Source organism: Sapajus apella, unplaced genomic scaffold (genome assembly GCF_009761245.1).
Source record: "Sapajus apella isolate SASKATOON/1434 unplaced genomic scaffold, GSC_monkey_1.0 scaffold206, whole genome shotgun sequence".
In the NCBI taxonomy this organism is placed as follows: domain Eukaryota; kingdom Metazoa; phylum Chordata; class Mammalia; order Primates; family Cebidae; genus Sapajus; species Sapajus apella.
In genome coordinates this window covers 428383-445540 of record NW_022437146.1, presented here as the reverse complement: position 1 = coordinate 445540, position 17158 = coordinate 428383, and the positions used below count along the sequence as shown (strand labels likewise).

At 39.7% G+C, this 17158-nt stretch overlaps 1 protein-coding gene and 1 non-coding gene across 4 annotated transcripts in view; one reads left to right on the top strand and one right to left on the bottom strand.

Moving 5' to 3' along the window:
• The window catches only part of RNF130 (ring finger protein 130), a 173737-nt gene that overhangs the window by 64593 nt on the left and 91986 nt on the right, over window positions 1-17158 (top strand). For all 3 annotated transcript variants that reach the window (XM_032270237.1, XM_032270236.1, XM_032270238.1), the window contains exon 3: window positions 13449-13699. In XM_032270237.1, coding sequence (XP_032126128.1) covers window positions 13449-13699 — 251 coding nt within the window. The remainder of the gene's footprint in view (window positions 1-13448; window positions 13700-17158) is intronic.
• LOC116544136 lies at window positions 9230-9332 on the bottom strand. Its single transcript, XR_004265830.1, has one exon. It is a non-coding gene; the product is annotated as a U6 spliceosomal RNA (small nuclear RNA).

The window sequence follows — 17158 nt, the reverse complement described above, 5'->3', positions numbered from 1 at the left end:
TGAGGTAGTGTTTGTCAGATTCTCCACTGTAAAGTTAACTTCTTTTTCCCCCTTCCATACAATAACTTTTGACATCACTATGCACAGCCCAGACTTAAAAAGTGGGTATTTATGCTTCATCTTCCTCAGGGCAGAGTATCTACAAAAGTATTTGGAATTTTTCTGCATGGGTGATTTGCTTCTGCTCCATTAATTTATTCAGTCATTTCTTTATATCAGTATGGATTCATGGATACTTATTTTATACTTTAGATTATAATACAGTACAACTTTGTTACTTTACATTCTTCCAGTTTTGGCCACTGGATCTTTGTGTTGACTCCTGTGTCCTTTGGCATGTCCCCATTGTTGTAGATGTTGGTTTTTTGTTTTTTTGGTTTGGTTTGGTTTAGTTTTTGAGCACTTTCTTGCTTTCTGGTGCTGTAAGATGTGCCAGGCTTATTTTGCATATATTTTCTCCCCTTGAACATTATTGAACTTCATGAGTAATGGCATATCAGTCCTAGAAGCAGCCATTTCTCCAAGGAACCCTGGTTTCTGTTTATTGGAGAATGGTATTAAAAAACAAGATCCGGGCATTAGATGTGATTGTTACTACCGAGATGTCTGTTGTTTCTCGGCCTTCTCAGCTAACAGAGCAAGGAAATACATGCGTGTATCCTAACCCGTGCATATATTCATATCTATAAATATTTCTCTCTGTAATCATCTGCATTGATATTAAGCTAAAAATGAGTTCATACTTATGTCTCCAACTGTAATACGTTGCCACATGGATCATTCTAGCTCTCTCTCCCTTCTTATCACTAAACTGCCACTCCTAAATAAAAAACCTGGCCCTTGCCATCCTACATCTGCTTACTTAATTATTCAGTTCCCTGAACTCCCAGATTTATAAATTCTTTAATGTAAATAACAGATTTGAAGGTCTTTTAGAATTCTAGTGCTTGGTGTGGAAGCTTCTGTAGGCCACTTTCCTCCCAACCTACATCTCCCCTGGTTGGAATGCCTAACTCTGTACTTAATGTTTCTTTTCCCACCCATTTCAAATTCTTTTATCAACAACTTATAAGAAAGCACAAATGTAAGCATCTTACTTGAAAAGGGTATAAAACTAGTGAGGTGAAATCTTGAAACATAGATAAGAAGAAAGTATTCATTAAGTCACCCTGCAAATGGGTTGTTTAAAACTAGTATAGCAAAGGTGTTTGGAGATAGGGCTTAAGTAACAGTTCAAGTGGAGAAGGAGAACGCCTGGGAACCTTCAGTCATGTGAGTTCCATGTACACTGATATGTGCCATGGCTTCAAAAAATTATATTGGAATCCTGGGCTGTATTCCTGTGGACATCATCAGATGTAGGGAGATGTTAGTGTGTCGTGCTACTCTTGATACTGAAAGTATTGTATTTATAGTTAACATTTACTTTAGTAAAGGCGCTGAAAAACTGATGTCCAGAAAAGAATAAGATGGGAAAGCTCTGTACACAGGGTCTTATGAAATATAACTTAGAATTTCAACATCAAAGTGAATAAAGTTAGTAGCTGTTTCAACCCATTGAATAAAATAGGAACCATGAATCCATACTGATCTAAAAAGTAAAAGTAAACTGAAGGTTTGATGAGGATGGAATATTTACCTACTCTTAAAGCACCTCCCCCACAGAATACATATTAATTGCAAAGGGGAAAAGAGGAACTTCATGGTGCAGATGCCTGGAGGACATCACCTTTCCCAAATTATCAAAGTGACCTTCAACAGTAATGGCACATAAAAAAAGCTGTGGGCCACCTGGTGGTGTACACTAGAAAGAGCATTGTTGCCCCTAGCGGCACCCAAGCTGAATCTAGCCACAGGGAAATACCTTCTACAGATCAACTGGGCTATATGTAGTCTTCAAAAGTGCCAAGGTCACAAACACCAAGAAAGACTGAGGGACAGTTGCAGACTGATGGAGATGGCTGTGACGTGACGACTGAGTGCAGCGTGTGACAGTGATCTGGGCTGCTGTAAAGGATGTTACTGGGAAAGTCGCAGAAGCTTGGATGGACTTTGGGATTAGATGGTAGTATGTATCGGTGTTAATCTCCTTATTTGGGGGTTGTATTATGTTTATAAATTTTGTAGGAAAATACCAAATATTTGGGGGTGATGAGGCATAATGTTAGCAGCTTACTCATGAATGGTCCTGAGTTTAAAAAAGTTTTCATATGATATTTCCAATTTCTTTGGTGAGTTTTAGATTCTTTAAAAAAGATTTTTGGTTTTTTAAATGAATGCTTTGGGACTGTATAAATAGTATGGAAGCAAAAAACTGAGATGGGGGTCCCAGGAAGGATGTCTTTGAACGTTTTAAGAATTGTTGAAGAAGAATTCTCATTCATTCTGGGATGTGCAACTTAAAGTAGGAATGTTTCTTATATTCAATGACATCTTAGAATTTCTTGATTAATTTTTTTTTCTTTGTGATACATAATGATGCACCTTGTGGTTGATGGTATTTTATACATCAATAAATGAAAAACAGTTTATTCAGTGGTGTTTTTCCAGAGGAGAGAACCAAGAGGCACAAACAGATGTTTAGAAATTTAGATTTTAAGGAAGGAAGATCTATTTAATACTTAAATTGAGGTGATCTGAGGGTAGAACCGCTCAACTGAGAGGGATCAGTAATTTATAGGCGTTCCTGTATTGTGCTGAAAGTTGGCAACCCCTGGTAACTCTTAACTGAGAGTCTCTGGCTCTCCACTGACTGGTGGCTTGTCTTCCTCAATACCCACCCCCTTTCTGCCTCTGTGTGTGAAGGAAGAAAGCTTTGTGTTCTGGGCAGCTCCTTGCTCCTGCCCTCTTCTCTGTCTCTTTACATACAGTCAAGAGATAGCATAAGAAGGGAAGCTGACATTCAAGTGCTCTGCAGTGGCCCCTTGGCCGTAATTTTATGTGATTGAAGAACTTCCTGTTCAAGAAAGAAGACCCTTGCCTTTTGGTGACAACTGTAGCCCAGTGTCCTCAGGAATTATCAGTGAGTGAGTACTACTCAGTGGCTTACACATTCAGCTTCCCAGCAGCTGCATGACAGGAGATTCAGGTTCAAGCATTAGCAAAATTACAAGTTGGTCATTGCTGTGCATCTGTGGCCACTAAAGGATACTGTGTTGCTAGTTTACAGCATGTCCAAACCAGTCACTTCCATATGGGCGACTTCACTTTTGGTTTTGTACAGAAGACTGTGTTTCTCCTCTCCACAGTCATGTGCTTTCCCACCTGTCACTGTTCCTCGTTCAGCAGAGGTCCTGCCACCATCCTGGGCAACTTCAGAATCCACCTGGAAAGTGAACATCTAACCTAAAATTCCTTCCTCAGGTCCTTCAGGCATTCCGCTTCTCCAGGAGCCTGATCCCATAGCTGTTCCCTGGACCTCATCATCTCCCAGAATTTTTACATCTCGAGTTGCAAACTTGTGTGTCCTGTGCCCTTACTGGTGCCTCTTCCCTTTCTTCCCCTCTCTTCCTGTCATTTAGTTTTGTTGAAGCTTCCAGTTCCCGGGACCCTTTCTTAGTTTTCTCCCAGTTTCCCTTCTGGCTTCACATCTCTGTCCTAACTAGACTGCATGAACCACTATTCCAGTCACTTTGCCCAACAGTTTCACTGGGTCAGGGAGTGTTTGCCATCCCATGACTCAGTTATCCTCAGGGCCATTTGGTGTCCAGTGAAAGAGTTTGGACTTTATTTGTTTGACAGAAGGGATACATCAAAGGCTTTTAAAAGCAGAGTGACAGGGCAGATCTATATATTAGGAAATCTACTGACAAGTCTCAGCAGGAAATCTATAATTGATATAACTTCCATCTGTCAGAATTATTGCTATATTCATTACATAAAAGAATGTAGAATGTATCTTTTTTCCCCTTGAATTCTTTAAGGGATCAGTGAAGAGAAAAATGAGGATTGGGTTTGAAGAACTGAAGGTATTGTGGATCAACATTTGAGAAGGACTTACATTAAGTCAGTGAAGTGAGATAAGTCCTGAGACCAAGAGCCAGCAGACTCACCGAGACACAGGCACTCTGCCTCCTGTGAAGCTTGATCCTGAATATACCTAACTGTTCCCTCAGCAGCAGTCCTTCTGGAACTTTGAAGTGATTTTAATCTTTTTCACTTAAAGTATATGGTGTTCTGCTTTACATATAATAGATTCTACAGGAATAATTAATGCCACTCTTAGTAACCAATAGTAAAGATGCTTATGGTAAAGCCACCTCTCTCTTGTAGCTTGGTGCGTCAGACAGCTCATTTGATCTCTTCCTGGATCTTACTTTATCAGCCGCTCAGCTAAACTGGCCTTGCCCTGAGGTTTACTCCCAGGAAGAGTGCAGGGAAGCCAAGGGGGTGAGGGCATAGATTTCTTACTTTTCAAGGCTGCATAGACTCACTTACTGAGCTAAAGCACAAATTCTCTCATAGCTGGCAGGATTGTGTTTGTCAGCAGGTCCCTGGGCATTTTCTGAGCAGTGGGGAGGGGGTGGAGAGAGAATGAGAATCTAAAATTCTGTGGTAGGGACCTTTTGATTTTCTTCCCATAACATTTTCCTTTGCTTTCTATGAGTAATAATAATATGTTGGAAATATATGCTTAGTGTTGCAAAGAAAAATTAGCGCTGAGACAAAGGATCTTCCAGCAATGCAATTTTTACTCCCTGGACTGCAGGAAGGGTACCCTTGCTGGCCATTGTGCCACAAGAGCCAACGAACCAAGGAAAGCAGACATATTTATTTCTTAACACATTTGGGATTGTCCTTACTGCTGTGTCTGATCTCCGTTGGCTGGAGCCAGACCTCACAATCTAAACTAAAACCCAATTGGCTAATAACTTGAAACTTTTCTAAACAGATAGAAGCAATGGAGAGCAAAAAAAAAAGGAAGTCCAAATAAGGAAGGGGCATAGGCTTCAAGCTGGGGCATGCCAGTGAGCATGTCCAGCACAGATATCTTGGTTAAAGTACAAGGACATAGAATGTACTATGCCTATAAGCATGTCTAGCAGCTACATAGGATAGGCTTTCTAGCAGAAAGCAAAAAGACTTCTGGAGAAAGTGTTTAAAACAGACTATTATTTCTGACACTTATGAATTTTTCTTAAACAAGAAAGGAAATTTTGAAGAGGAACTTTTCTACTTCCCACATAATACAAGTAGGATTAGCTCATGATATGGTTTGGCTCTGTGTCCCCACCCAAATCTCACCTTGAATTGTAATCCCTATAATCCCTGCATGTCAAGGGCAGGACCAAGTGGAGGTAATTGAATAATGGTTAGTGAGTCTCACGAGATCTGATGGTTTTGTGAGAGTCTCACATTTTCCCAGCTTGCACTCATTCTCTCTCCTATCAACCCGTGAAAAGGTGCCTTCCACCATGATTATAACTTTGCTGAGGCATCCCCAGCCATGTGGAACTGTGAGTCAATTAAACCTTTTTTTTTTTTTTTTTTGAGACGGAGTCTCGCTTTGTTGCCCAGGCAGGAGTCCAGTGGCACGATCTCCGCTCACTGCAACCTCCACCACCCTGTTTCAAGCAATTCTCCCACCTCAGCTTCCCAAGTAGCTGAGATTACAGGTGCCTGCTACCATACCCATCTAATTTTTGTATTTTTAGTAGAGATGGAGTTTCACCGTGTTGGCCAGGCTGGTCTCGAACTCCTGACCTCAGGTGATCCACGTGCCTTGGCCTCCGAAAGTGCTGAGATTACAAGTGTGAACCACTGCACCTGGCCAAAACCTCTTTTCTTTATAAATTACCCATTTTCAAGTATTTCTTCATAACAGTGTGAGAATGGACTAATACAGCTCATTATGCTGCAGCAGTTACTGAACATCTGCTGTGAAGCCTGCAGATAGTTTCTCATTTTTTGAAAGAAGAAACTGAAGTTCAGAAAGGTTAAGTACTATGCGGGGATTTGAACCTAGACCCTCTGATTCCAGAGCCCAAAGGTGCTTAATTCTGAGGTTCCTTCTATTGGCCCCTCAAAATGATTTTTTTTATTGCATTTTAGGTTTTGGGGTACATGTGAAGAACATGCAAGATTGTTGCATAGGTACACACGTGGCAGTGTGATTTGCTGCCTTCCTCTCCGTCACCTACATCTGGCATTTTTCCCCATGCTATCTCTCCCCAACTCCCCACCCCCTGCTGTCCCTCACCTATTTCCCCCGACGGACTCCAGTGTGTGATGCTCCCCTCCCTGTGTCCATGTGTTCTCATTGTTCACCACCCACATATGAGTGAGAACATGCAGTGTTTGATTTTCTGTTCTTGTGTCAGTTTGCTGAGAATGATGGTTTCCAGGTTTGTCCGTGTCCCTATAAAAGGACACAAACTCATCGTTTTTTATGGCTGCATAGTATTCCATGGTGTATATGTGCCATGTTTTCCTTGTCCAGTCTATCATTGATGGGCATTTGGGTTGGTTCCAGGTCTTTGCTATTGTAAACAGTGCTGCAATGAACATTCGTGTGCATGTGTCCTTAGAATAGAACGATTTATAATCCTTTGGCTATGTACCCAGTAATGGGATTGCTGAGTCAAATGGAATTTCTATTTCTAGGTCCTTGAGGAATCGCCACACTGTCTTCCACAATGGTTGAACTAATTTATGCTCCACCAACAGTGTGAAAGTGTTCCTATTTCCCCACATCCTCTCCAGCATCTACTGTCTCCAGATTTTTTAATGATCGCCATTCTAACTGGCGTGAGATGGTATCTCAATATAGTTTTGATTTCCATTTCTCTAATGACCTGTGATGATGAGCATTTTTTCATGTGTTTGTTGGTCTCATGTATGTCTTCTTTTGTGAAGTGTCTGTTCATATCCTTCGTCCACTTTTGAATGGGCTTGTTTTTTTCTTGTAAATCTGTTTTAGTTCTTTGTAGATTCTGGATATCAGCCCTTTGTCAGATGGGTAGATTGCAAAACTTTTTTCCCATTCTGTTGGTTGCCAATTCACTCTAATAACCGTTTCTTTTGCTGTGCAGAAGCTGTGGAGTTTGATTAGGTCCCATTTGTCTATATTGGCTTTTGTTGCCAGTACTTTTGGTGTTTTGGTCATGAAGTCCTTGCCTATGCCTATGTCCTGAATGGTTTTGTCTAGATTTTCTTCTAGGGTTTTTATGGTGTTAGGTCTTATGTTTAAGTCTTTAATCCATCTGGAGTTAATTTTAGTGTAAGGTGTCAGGAAGGGGTCCAGTTTCTGCTTTCTGCCCCTGGCTAGCCAGTTTTCCCAACACCATTTATTAAACAGGGAATCCTTTCCCCATTGCTTGTTTTTGTCTTGTTTGTCAAAGATCAGATGGTTGTAGAAGCATAGTGTTGCCTCCGAGGCCTCTGTTCTGTTCCATTGGTCTATATCTCTGTTTTGGTACCAGTACCATGCTGTTTGGATTACTGTAGCCTTGTAGTATAGTTTGAAGTCCAGTACTGTGATGCCTCCCGCTTTGTTCTTTTTGCTTAGAATTGACGTGGCTATGCGGGCTCTCTTTTGGTTCCATATGAAGTTTAAGGTGGTTTTTTCCAGTTCTGTGAAGAAGGTCATTGGTAGCTTGATGGGGATAGTGTTGAATCTGTAAATTACTTTGGGCAGTATGGCCATTTTCACGACATTGATTCTTCCTAACCATGAACATGGAATGTTTCTCCATCTGTTTGTGTCCTCTCATTTCGTTGAGCAGTGGTTTGTAGTTCTCCTTGAAGGGGTCCTTTACGTTCCTTGTTAGCTGTATTCCTAGGTATTTTATTCTGTTTGTGGCAATTGTGAATGGTGGTTCGTTCATGATTTGGCTCTCTTTAAGTTTGTTATTGGTGTATAGGAATGCTTGTGATTTTTGCACATTGATTTTGTATCCTGAGACTTTGCTGAAGTTGTTTATCAGTTTCAGGAGACTTTGGGCTGAGACAATGGGGTCTTGTAAATATACTGTCATCTGCAAATAGAGACAATTTGACTTCCTCCTTTCCTAATTGAATACCCTTTATTTCTTTTCCTTGCCTGATTGCTCTGGCTAGAATTGAAATACTATATTGAATAGGAGTGGTGAGAGAGGGCATCCTTGTCTAGTGCCAGATTTCAAAGGGAATGCTTCCAGTTTTTGCCCATTCAGTATGATATCGACTGTTGGTTGGTCATAAATAGCTTTTATTATTTTGAGATACGTTCCATCAATACCTAGTTTATTGAGGGTTTTTAGCATAAAGGGCTGTTGAATTTTGTCAAAGGCCTTCTGTGCATCAATTGAGATAATCATGTTGTTTTTGTCTTTGGATCTGTTTATGTGGTGAATTACGTTTATAGACTTGCATATGTTGAACCAGCCTTGCGTCCCCGGGATGAAGCCTACTTGATCATAGTGGTTAAGCTCTTTGATGTGCTGTTGCAATCGGTTTGCCAGTATTTTATTGAAGATTTTTGCATCTATGTTCATCATGGATATTGGCCTGAAGTTTTCTTTTCTTGCTGAGTCTCTGCCGGGTTTTGGTATCAGGATGATGTTGGTCTCATAAAATGATTTGGGAAGGATTCCCTCTTTTTGGATTGTTTGGAATAGTTTCAGAAGGAATGGTACCAACTCCTCTTTGTATGTCTGGTAGAATTCGGCCGTGAACCCGTCTGGCCTTGGGCTGTTTTGGGGTGGTAAGCTCTTAATTGCTGCCTCAACTTCTGCCCTTGTTATTGGTCTTTTCAGGGTTTCGACTTCTTCCTGGTTTAGGCTTGGGAGGAGGCAAGTGTCCGGGAATTTATCCATTTCTTCCAGGTTTCCTAGTTTATGTGCATAGAGTTGTTTGTAATAATCTCTGATGATGGTTTGTATTTCTGTGGAATCTGTGGTGATATCCCCTTTATCGTTTTTTATTGCATCTATTTGATTATTCTCTCTTTTCTTTTTTATTAATCTGGCTATTAGGCTATCTATTTTGTTGACCTTTTCAAAAAACCAGCTCCTGGATTTATTGATTTTTTTTGAAGGTTTTTTTTTTTTGTGTCTCTATCTCCTTCAGTTCTGCTCTGATCTTAGTTCTTTCTTGTCTTCTGCGAGGTTTTGAGTTTTTTTTATCTTGCCCCTCTAGCTCTTTCAATTTTGACGAGAGGCTGTCGATTTTCGGCATTTCCTTGTTTCTCATGTGGACATTTATTGCTATATATTTTCCTCTAGACACTGCTTTAAATGTGTTCCAGAGAAAAAATATGGAATGCTTCATGAATTTCCGTGTCATCCTTGCGCAGGTGCCATGCTAATCTTCTCTGTATCGTTCCAATTTTAGTATATGTGCTGCTGAAGCAAGCAGCAAAACTGATTTTCTAGTCAGGATTATAGCAGTCTTACCATGTTTTTCCACTTTTTTTCCTCATGAAAAAATAGAATTGATGGGAATGGGGGGCTCTTTTTTTTTTTTTTTTTTCAGAAAAACTGCCCACCTAGCAGTTTCGTTTTTTTAATGGAAAAAGGTAAGTAGAAAATTTTGTTAATGCCTTTGAATATAGAATCAGTTTACAAAATGTAGAAGAAACCACAGCATTAGGGAATTACAATTTTACAAATACTGTTGTTGTTGCAGATTCAGGCAAACAACGGTAGATGCCGAGAGCATTGAGTGAAAGGTTATTTGGGAACTGGCTAGTTACACAATCTTGAAGTATCAGCCCACAGATTGCTTATTAATCAAAAAAGAAAACAGTTATTTACAGTGGGGAAATCTGGCAGATACCAAAATAACCAAGTCATAAAATTTGCCACCAACAATGAAGGTAAAACCTGGCATGCGCTTCCTGATGCGACGAGCTGAGCAAGGACACAGCATCACCTTGTGGCCTTCTTAGCAGAAATATTTAATTTGCAGATCTAGTCATTAGGACACAATCAAATCCAGATTGAAGGGCATTGTCACAACATCTGGATTGGACTCTTTAAAAAGGTCAGTGTCGTGAACAATGGACCAGAAGTGACTGAGGAACTATCCTAGATCAAAAGACAGTAATGAGACACGACAGCTAAGCATGATGCCAACAGCCCCGATTGAATCTGGGATACAAAACTAAACAAGTTAAACAACTATTGAAGTAATCACGGTAGATACGTGAAAATGGACCATATATTAAAGAACACAGGGTTAAATTTCTTGAGTATAAGTAAATGAATTGTGGCCATGTAGCTAGCCTTGCTCTTAAGAGATACTGTGGAAGTAGTTGAGGATAAAATGTCATGTGTTTGCAGTTTACTGTTAATTGGTTCAGCAAAAATAAATACATATATAAAGGACAAAATGTTGACAAATGTAAATAAAAGGCCCACAAGTGTTCTCGCAGTATTGGAACTGCTCTGTGGGTCTGAAAATTCCCTAGATGAAAGTGGAAAGAATAGAATTGTTTATTAAAGTAGCCAGACTCAAGCAGTGAAAACAGAAGTTCTTATTAAGAATAACAACAGAGAAAGTTTCCCAAGAAAATAGTTGGAAGCAGGGATCACAAATGGGCTTTTACTGGATTGCCATATCTGACAATTAGTACTGGCTGCCAGACATGTGGAAGTGCGCAGGAGGGAGGCCACATTAATGACTTACTAGTAGTGTTCTCACAGGGCTTGGGACATGGGAGTGATGGGGCATGTCCTATTTGTGCTTTGATATTTAAACCGTTGCAGTCTAATTATTCTTAACTATTATCAGTCACTGCCTGCTCTGACCCAGCCTTTAGTCTGAAGCCTACATTTCCTTTGGCATGTGTATCCCTCCTAAAGCTGGGCCAGGGCTCCTCAGATCTTTAAAAGTCAAGTGTCTGAGGCAACTTTAGGTCAGGCGTTGGAGTATGGGTAGAGGGCCCTTTCTCCTAGGAGGGGCCTCCTATGTAACTTTAACTAGATTCTGTAAGAGATTTAAGACCTAAAATGGCTAAGACTCCAGTCTTTTGTGAGTGTTTGTGTTGGGCCATCGTTCTGCTGTCCTCCTGGCTGACTGGCAGGATCGTACTCCTCTGCCTCTCACCTGTCTGTGCTGGCTCACCACTATGAGTGGCTTCTCTCCTTAGTCTGAAAGATTCCCCTTTGCTCCTGAGGGCACGTGGATTTTTGCATCATCAAGAGCAGGTAATTTTCCACTCTCTTTAAAAGGTGAAAGGATCCTGATCATAGTATGTGCTCAATAAATATTGTTGAATGAATGGTTGAAATAATTACACACTTCTTTTCCCAGACAGCTTTCCTGTTGAAATTAGTTGGTGTTCTTATTTAGTATTCTTTGAATAGAATTACATGGATTGGCTCCCTTGGCTACCTGTGCAGCTTTCCCTACTGTTTTTCCAGCTTGAGTCTTCAAGAGCCAACTGATTTCTAAAACCATTTGTACCTGGTGTGATTATAAAGCAATGAGACTGATTGTCATATGTCGTTTGTGGGATCCGTCTCAGTTACTTTATAGCCATACCTGGTATCTTATACCACAGATCATGGCCTGTTGAACAACATTTTAAAAGAGACTTCTAAATGGAAATCTAAAGTGGTTTAGCATTATTTTATGATTGTCTCTAACTTACTGATCAGAACTCTTATTCAGAAAGGTAATTAGATGTTAACTTTATTGCTTGCTTTAATTTTATAGGTTTTTTTCTTTTTGTTTGTGGATTTTTAATCAGTATTCTGATAAACTGCTATTCTAATAAAGTGGCTGTAACAATTTTGAGTAAGGTAGTAAAAAGGTTTATGTTCCATTGAGTTACATTTTCCGTAAAACTCCTTTTACTGTTGTATTTCTCCTCTATTTTTTGAGGGTCTCTCTCTGTCACCCAGACTGACGTGCAGTGGCGTGATCTCAGCTCATTGCAGCCTTGGCTTCCTGGACTCTAGTGATCCTCCCACCTCAGCCTCCTGAGTAGCTGTGACCACAGATACATGCCACCATGCCTGGCTAATTTTCCTGTTTTTGTTAGAGATGGGGTTTCACCATGTTGCTTAGGCTGGTCTTGGACTCCTGAGCTCAAGCAATCCACCTGTCTCCCAAAGTGCCGGGATTATAGGCATGAGCCATGCGCTGGGCCCTGTAGAATTTCTTTTCAGTTGCACGTAGTCTTTTGTGACTGCATATAACACAAAGATGGTTCTTTTAGCTAAATATGATAAATGAAGCATGTAATACCAAATATTTCAATGTATTATTCATTGAAGAATCATTGAAAAGGACAAGTTTTAAAGACTTTTGCTTGTTTGTTTTGTTGGTTTACATTTATATGTATAAACCTTATTCAAATTCAAATAAGTGGTTATAATTTTGTTTCCTGAAATAAAATGTTTATTTCCCTTCTAATGACCCCTAGTCTCTCTTAAGGGCTCTCTGGAGAAGGCAAATGTAGAAGTTATATGTTGCCACCAGCAGCTTCAGCTTATGAAAGAACAGCCGCTGATAGATTGATAGAAGCTTCTCTGTTTCCTTAAAAGGCAGTGGGAAGTTACTTCCTTTGTGGAGGAGGAAAGGGATAGCAGTCTCCTGCTGTCCATAGGAAGGGGTATTCAATTCTTTTGTGGTTAATGCTTCTGGAAATTATGTAGGGAAAAGACCTAGGTAACTAGAAAGCAAATTAAGACCATCCTCATAAGTTAACTTACATAGGCTGTGACTGTGGGCAGACCTCTGGACAACTGTTAGAGGCTGGAGGTATTTTGATGCCAAACCAGTCCAAAATGTTGAAGTCTGGACCTCTTTCAGGAATGTTTGATTTCCAGAAGAATTCTTGGGTAAACTAGCAAGGAGCCTCACTTCACTCAATTCTGGACATAAGACCCAAGTTAGTTTCAGATGTCACTAATAAAGGGTGCCACCATTTGACACTTTGTAGCTCTGTTACCAGCTGTATGTCCTTGTCTCGGTGAGATTAGAAAGCTCAGCATCCTGTACTTGTTTTTGTTCCTTGCACTAGTTCTCCACATGGTGGGTGCTCCATGAATGTTCCTAGACTGATTAGTGCAAGAAGTACCATTTTATGCTATAAAAACAGCACTTTTCTTCATTTCTTAAGGAATTAAGACTTTCTGAAGATCATTTTAAAATAGAAAAGGTTTTACAGTGTAAATCTACCATGATGTTGATACATTTCTGTTGGTGTATAATGTTATGCTGTCTGTTGTTACATTTGGCTGGTTTAATAATCTTTTTTTTTTTAAATGTAGTTGTCAGAGAAGTTAATATGGTTCTTAACACTGCAGTCGTTTTATGCCTTCTGTTTAAGTCTTAAGTACCACACAACAAATTACATGTTCCCACTTGGTGCCAGCATACCCAGCTGCAGCTTCATTTCAGCTGAGAAGTGGAGTCTGCATACCTTTTCCATTAGCAAACATTACAGTGTTTATATATTTGATGTTTCTATAAATTGTAAATGTCACTTGAGTATATATATTTATTTTATATTACAGGCACTGGAGATATTATTGCTGTCATGATAACAGAATTGAGGGGTAAGGATATTTTGAGTTATCTGGAGAAAAACATCTCTGTACAAATGACAATAGCTGTTGGAACTCGAATGCCACCGAAGAACTTCAGCCGTGGCTCTCTAGTCTTCGTGTCAATATCCTTTATTGTTTTGATGATTATTTCTTCGGCATGGCTCATATTCTACTTCATTCAGAAGATCAGGTACACAAATGCACGCGACAGGAACCAGGTGAGCTGCCAGAACTCAACAGTGATTGGTTCTTACCAGCCAGAGTTCACAGACATTTGTCGTCATCATGTGTCTTACTAACATGTTTTTTGTTTTAAAAAATATTGTTACCCTCACTCAGTCAATTTTAAGATGTTGGAAATGTCTACACAATAATTTAAGGGATGTTTAAAATAACCTAAAGGGTACTAAATTTATTGTGACCACCTTGAATATTCTAGTTAGGTAGATAGCTGATATCATAGCTGATATCATAGTATTATCTAGATAATTCTATTAATTTGGAGAAATATCAGAAAGTTGCATTTTTAAGCTAGTAACTGTGGATGTTTCTGGTAATGGGAATCGGTAGGGGGGTTAGGGAGACTTCACTTTACCCCTTCCTACGTGAAATTCTTTCCCATGTGAATTTTGAACTGGGAAAGTATGATCTATTCAGAAAAAAACATCAGTGAAAAACCCCTGTCATCTAAGTTCAGACATGGGGTAAGGGTGAGGTGGGGAAGACCAATAGAAGAGGTCTCTCTAGATAGTCATCCTAGAAGTTCCATTGACAACATGTCTGAGGTACTCTGGGAATTTGGGTTGAGTGAATAAACCAAGAAAGGCAGTGTGCTTCCCTGGTATGAGGGCCTGGAGATGGTGGCTCTCAGTTGGTAACTTAAGCTTGTTTGATGTGCTGTGGACAGAGTACCCACCCTAGGAACCAGGTTTGAGGTGTTTGGTCCCTATCCTAGACTTTTCATACAGAAAACTAAGAAGTGACTTGCTTGGAGAGTGATTTGGGGCCAGTTTTTATATAAGGCTACCTTCTCCTAACACAGTACATCCATGTCTCTGTGGGAAGTGGGCATTGGGATTTTTATCCTTCCTCATTCTACTGAAAGAAGCACAGACTTTGGCATGGAACAGGTCTCAGTTCATATCCCTCCTGTACCACCAGTTTACCATGATCCCTCATCCCTGTTGGACAGTTTATTTAGCATCTCAACTTATTTCTTTATCTGAAAGTAGATATACCTGAACACTAGTTTATTGAAGCTTTTCGTGCCAGGCTTTCCCTATGCACTTCTAATTTTTTTTTTATTTTGATAATGTTTATATTTGTAATTTTGGACTTAACAAAAAAATTTGCAAGATTAGTGTCAAGTATTCCCTTCACTCAGATTCTACAGCTATTGATATTTTACTGTATTTTCTTTTCTATGTAGTTATACTTTTTTTTAATTAAAAAAAAATTTTTTTTAAGAGACAGGGTCTTGCTCTGTTGCCCAGGCTAGAATGTGGTGTCATCCATGGCGCACTGCAGCCTCCAACTCCTGGGCTCAAGCGATCCTCCTGCCTCAACCTTCTGAGTAGCTAGGACTAAAGGTATGCACCACCATCCTCAGCTAATTTTTAAATTTTTTGTACAGACCAGGTCTTGCAGTGTTGCCCAGGCTGGTCTCAAATTTTTGGGCTCAAGCAGTCTTCCCACCTTGGCCTCCCAAAGTGCTGGGGTTATGGGTATGAACCACCACCCTCAGACTTTGTATTTGAGAGTAAGTTTGAGATATGATGCCATGTTACCCTTAAATGCTTTGTTACATATTTTCAAAAAATAGGAACATTCTCTTACATAACCATGGTGTGATTATCAAAATCAGTAAGTTAACATTGATATAATACATTATCTGACTTATAGACCTTTTTTGGGTTTTATAAAACTGGCTCAATAATGACCTTTATAGCAGAGAAAATCCTGCTTATTGGATTTTGCATTCAATTGTCTCTCTTACTTGGTTTTATGACATTGATGTTTCAGTACAGATCAGTTATTTTGTATTTGACTTTACCTGATGTCTTGTGTTCCTTCATGATTAGTTTCAGGTTATATGCATTTGGGGAAATTTGTAGATTTGCTTGCATTTGTAAGAGATAATGCAAATACAAAGAGATCTCTTATCCCCTTCACTAATTTTCTCCCTGTGGTAACATCTTGTATAACTGTGGTCAATATCATAACCTGAAAATTGGTATGGATACATGATCTTTCTGAATTCCCTGCAGTCTTCCCACCTCTCCAGTTTAATTTGTACTTATTTGTGTATGTGTGTGTCTGTCTTTAGTCTGTGCAGTTTTATCGCATGTGTAGATTCATATAACCAACATCACAGTCAGGATACAGACCAGTTCCATCAGCAGGATCCCTTGTGCTACTCTTTTATAACCACAGCTGCCTCCCTTCCTCCCTCTTCCCTAATCCCTGGGTACCATTAGTCTGTTTCTCATCTCTATAGTTTTCTCATTTCAAGAATGTTACATAGGTGGAATCATGGGCCAGGTGCGGTGGTTCATGCCTGTAATCCCGACACTTTGGGAAGCCAAGGCAGGGGGACAACTTGAGGTCAGGAATTCAAGAGCAGCCTGGCCAACATGGCAAACCCCATCTCTACTAAAAATATAAAAACTTAGCTGGGCAAGGTGGTGTGTGCCTGTAGTCCCATCTACTTGGGAGGCTGAAGCATGAGAATTGCTTGAACGTGGAAGGCAGAGGTTGTAGTGAGCTGTGATCGTGCCACTGCACTCCAGCCCGGGTGACAGATGAAGACTCTTATCTTCAAACAAAACAAAAATGTTATATAGGTGGAATCATACAGCATGTAACCTCTAGAGTTTGAATTTCTTCACTCAGCATAATTACCTTGAGATACCTCCAAGTTGTTATGTGTATTAATTGTTTATTCCTTTTTATTGCCGAACAGTATCCCATGGTTTGGGTGTACCACTGTTTGTTTAACCACTCACTTATTGAAGGATATCTGGATTGTTTTCAGGTTTTGGCTATTACAAATAAAGCAGCTGTGAACAATCACATACAGGTTTTGATGTGAACATGAGTTTTCATTTCCCTGGGATAAATGTGTAATTGCTGAGTACAGTGTAAATTCCAAGAGTGCAGTTTTGGGGCTATTAGATAAGCATGTATTTAGTTTTGTAGGAAACTGTTACACTCTTTCTTCAAAGTGGCTGTACTATTTTGCATTCCCACTAGAAATGTGTGACGGAGTTCCTCCACACCCTCGACAGCACTTGGTGTTTTCATCTCTGGTGATTGTTTAGTTGTGTAGTAACATCTCTTATGGTTTTAGTTTGTATTTCTTCAATGACTGCTAATGTTAGACATTTTTTTTGTGCTTGTTTGCCATCTGTATATCCTCTTCAGTGAAATGTCCATTCATGTCTTTTGCCCGTTTTCTACCTAGATTGTTTTTCATGGTTGAGTTTTGAGATCTCTTTATGTATTCCAGATACAAGTCCTTCGTTGGATATGTGGCTTGCAGAGATTATCTCCCAGTCTGTATTTTGTTTTGTTCAACTTCTTAACAAGGTCTTTGAAGAGCAAAAATTTCTAATTTTTATGAAGTTTATGAATTTTTTCTTTGATGAATTGTGCTTTTGGTGTCAACTCTTAAAAAC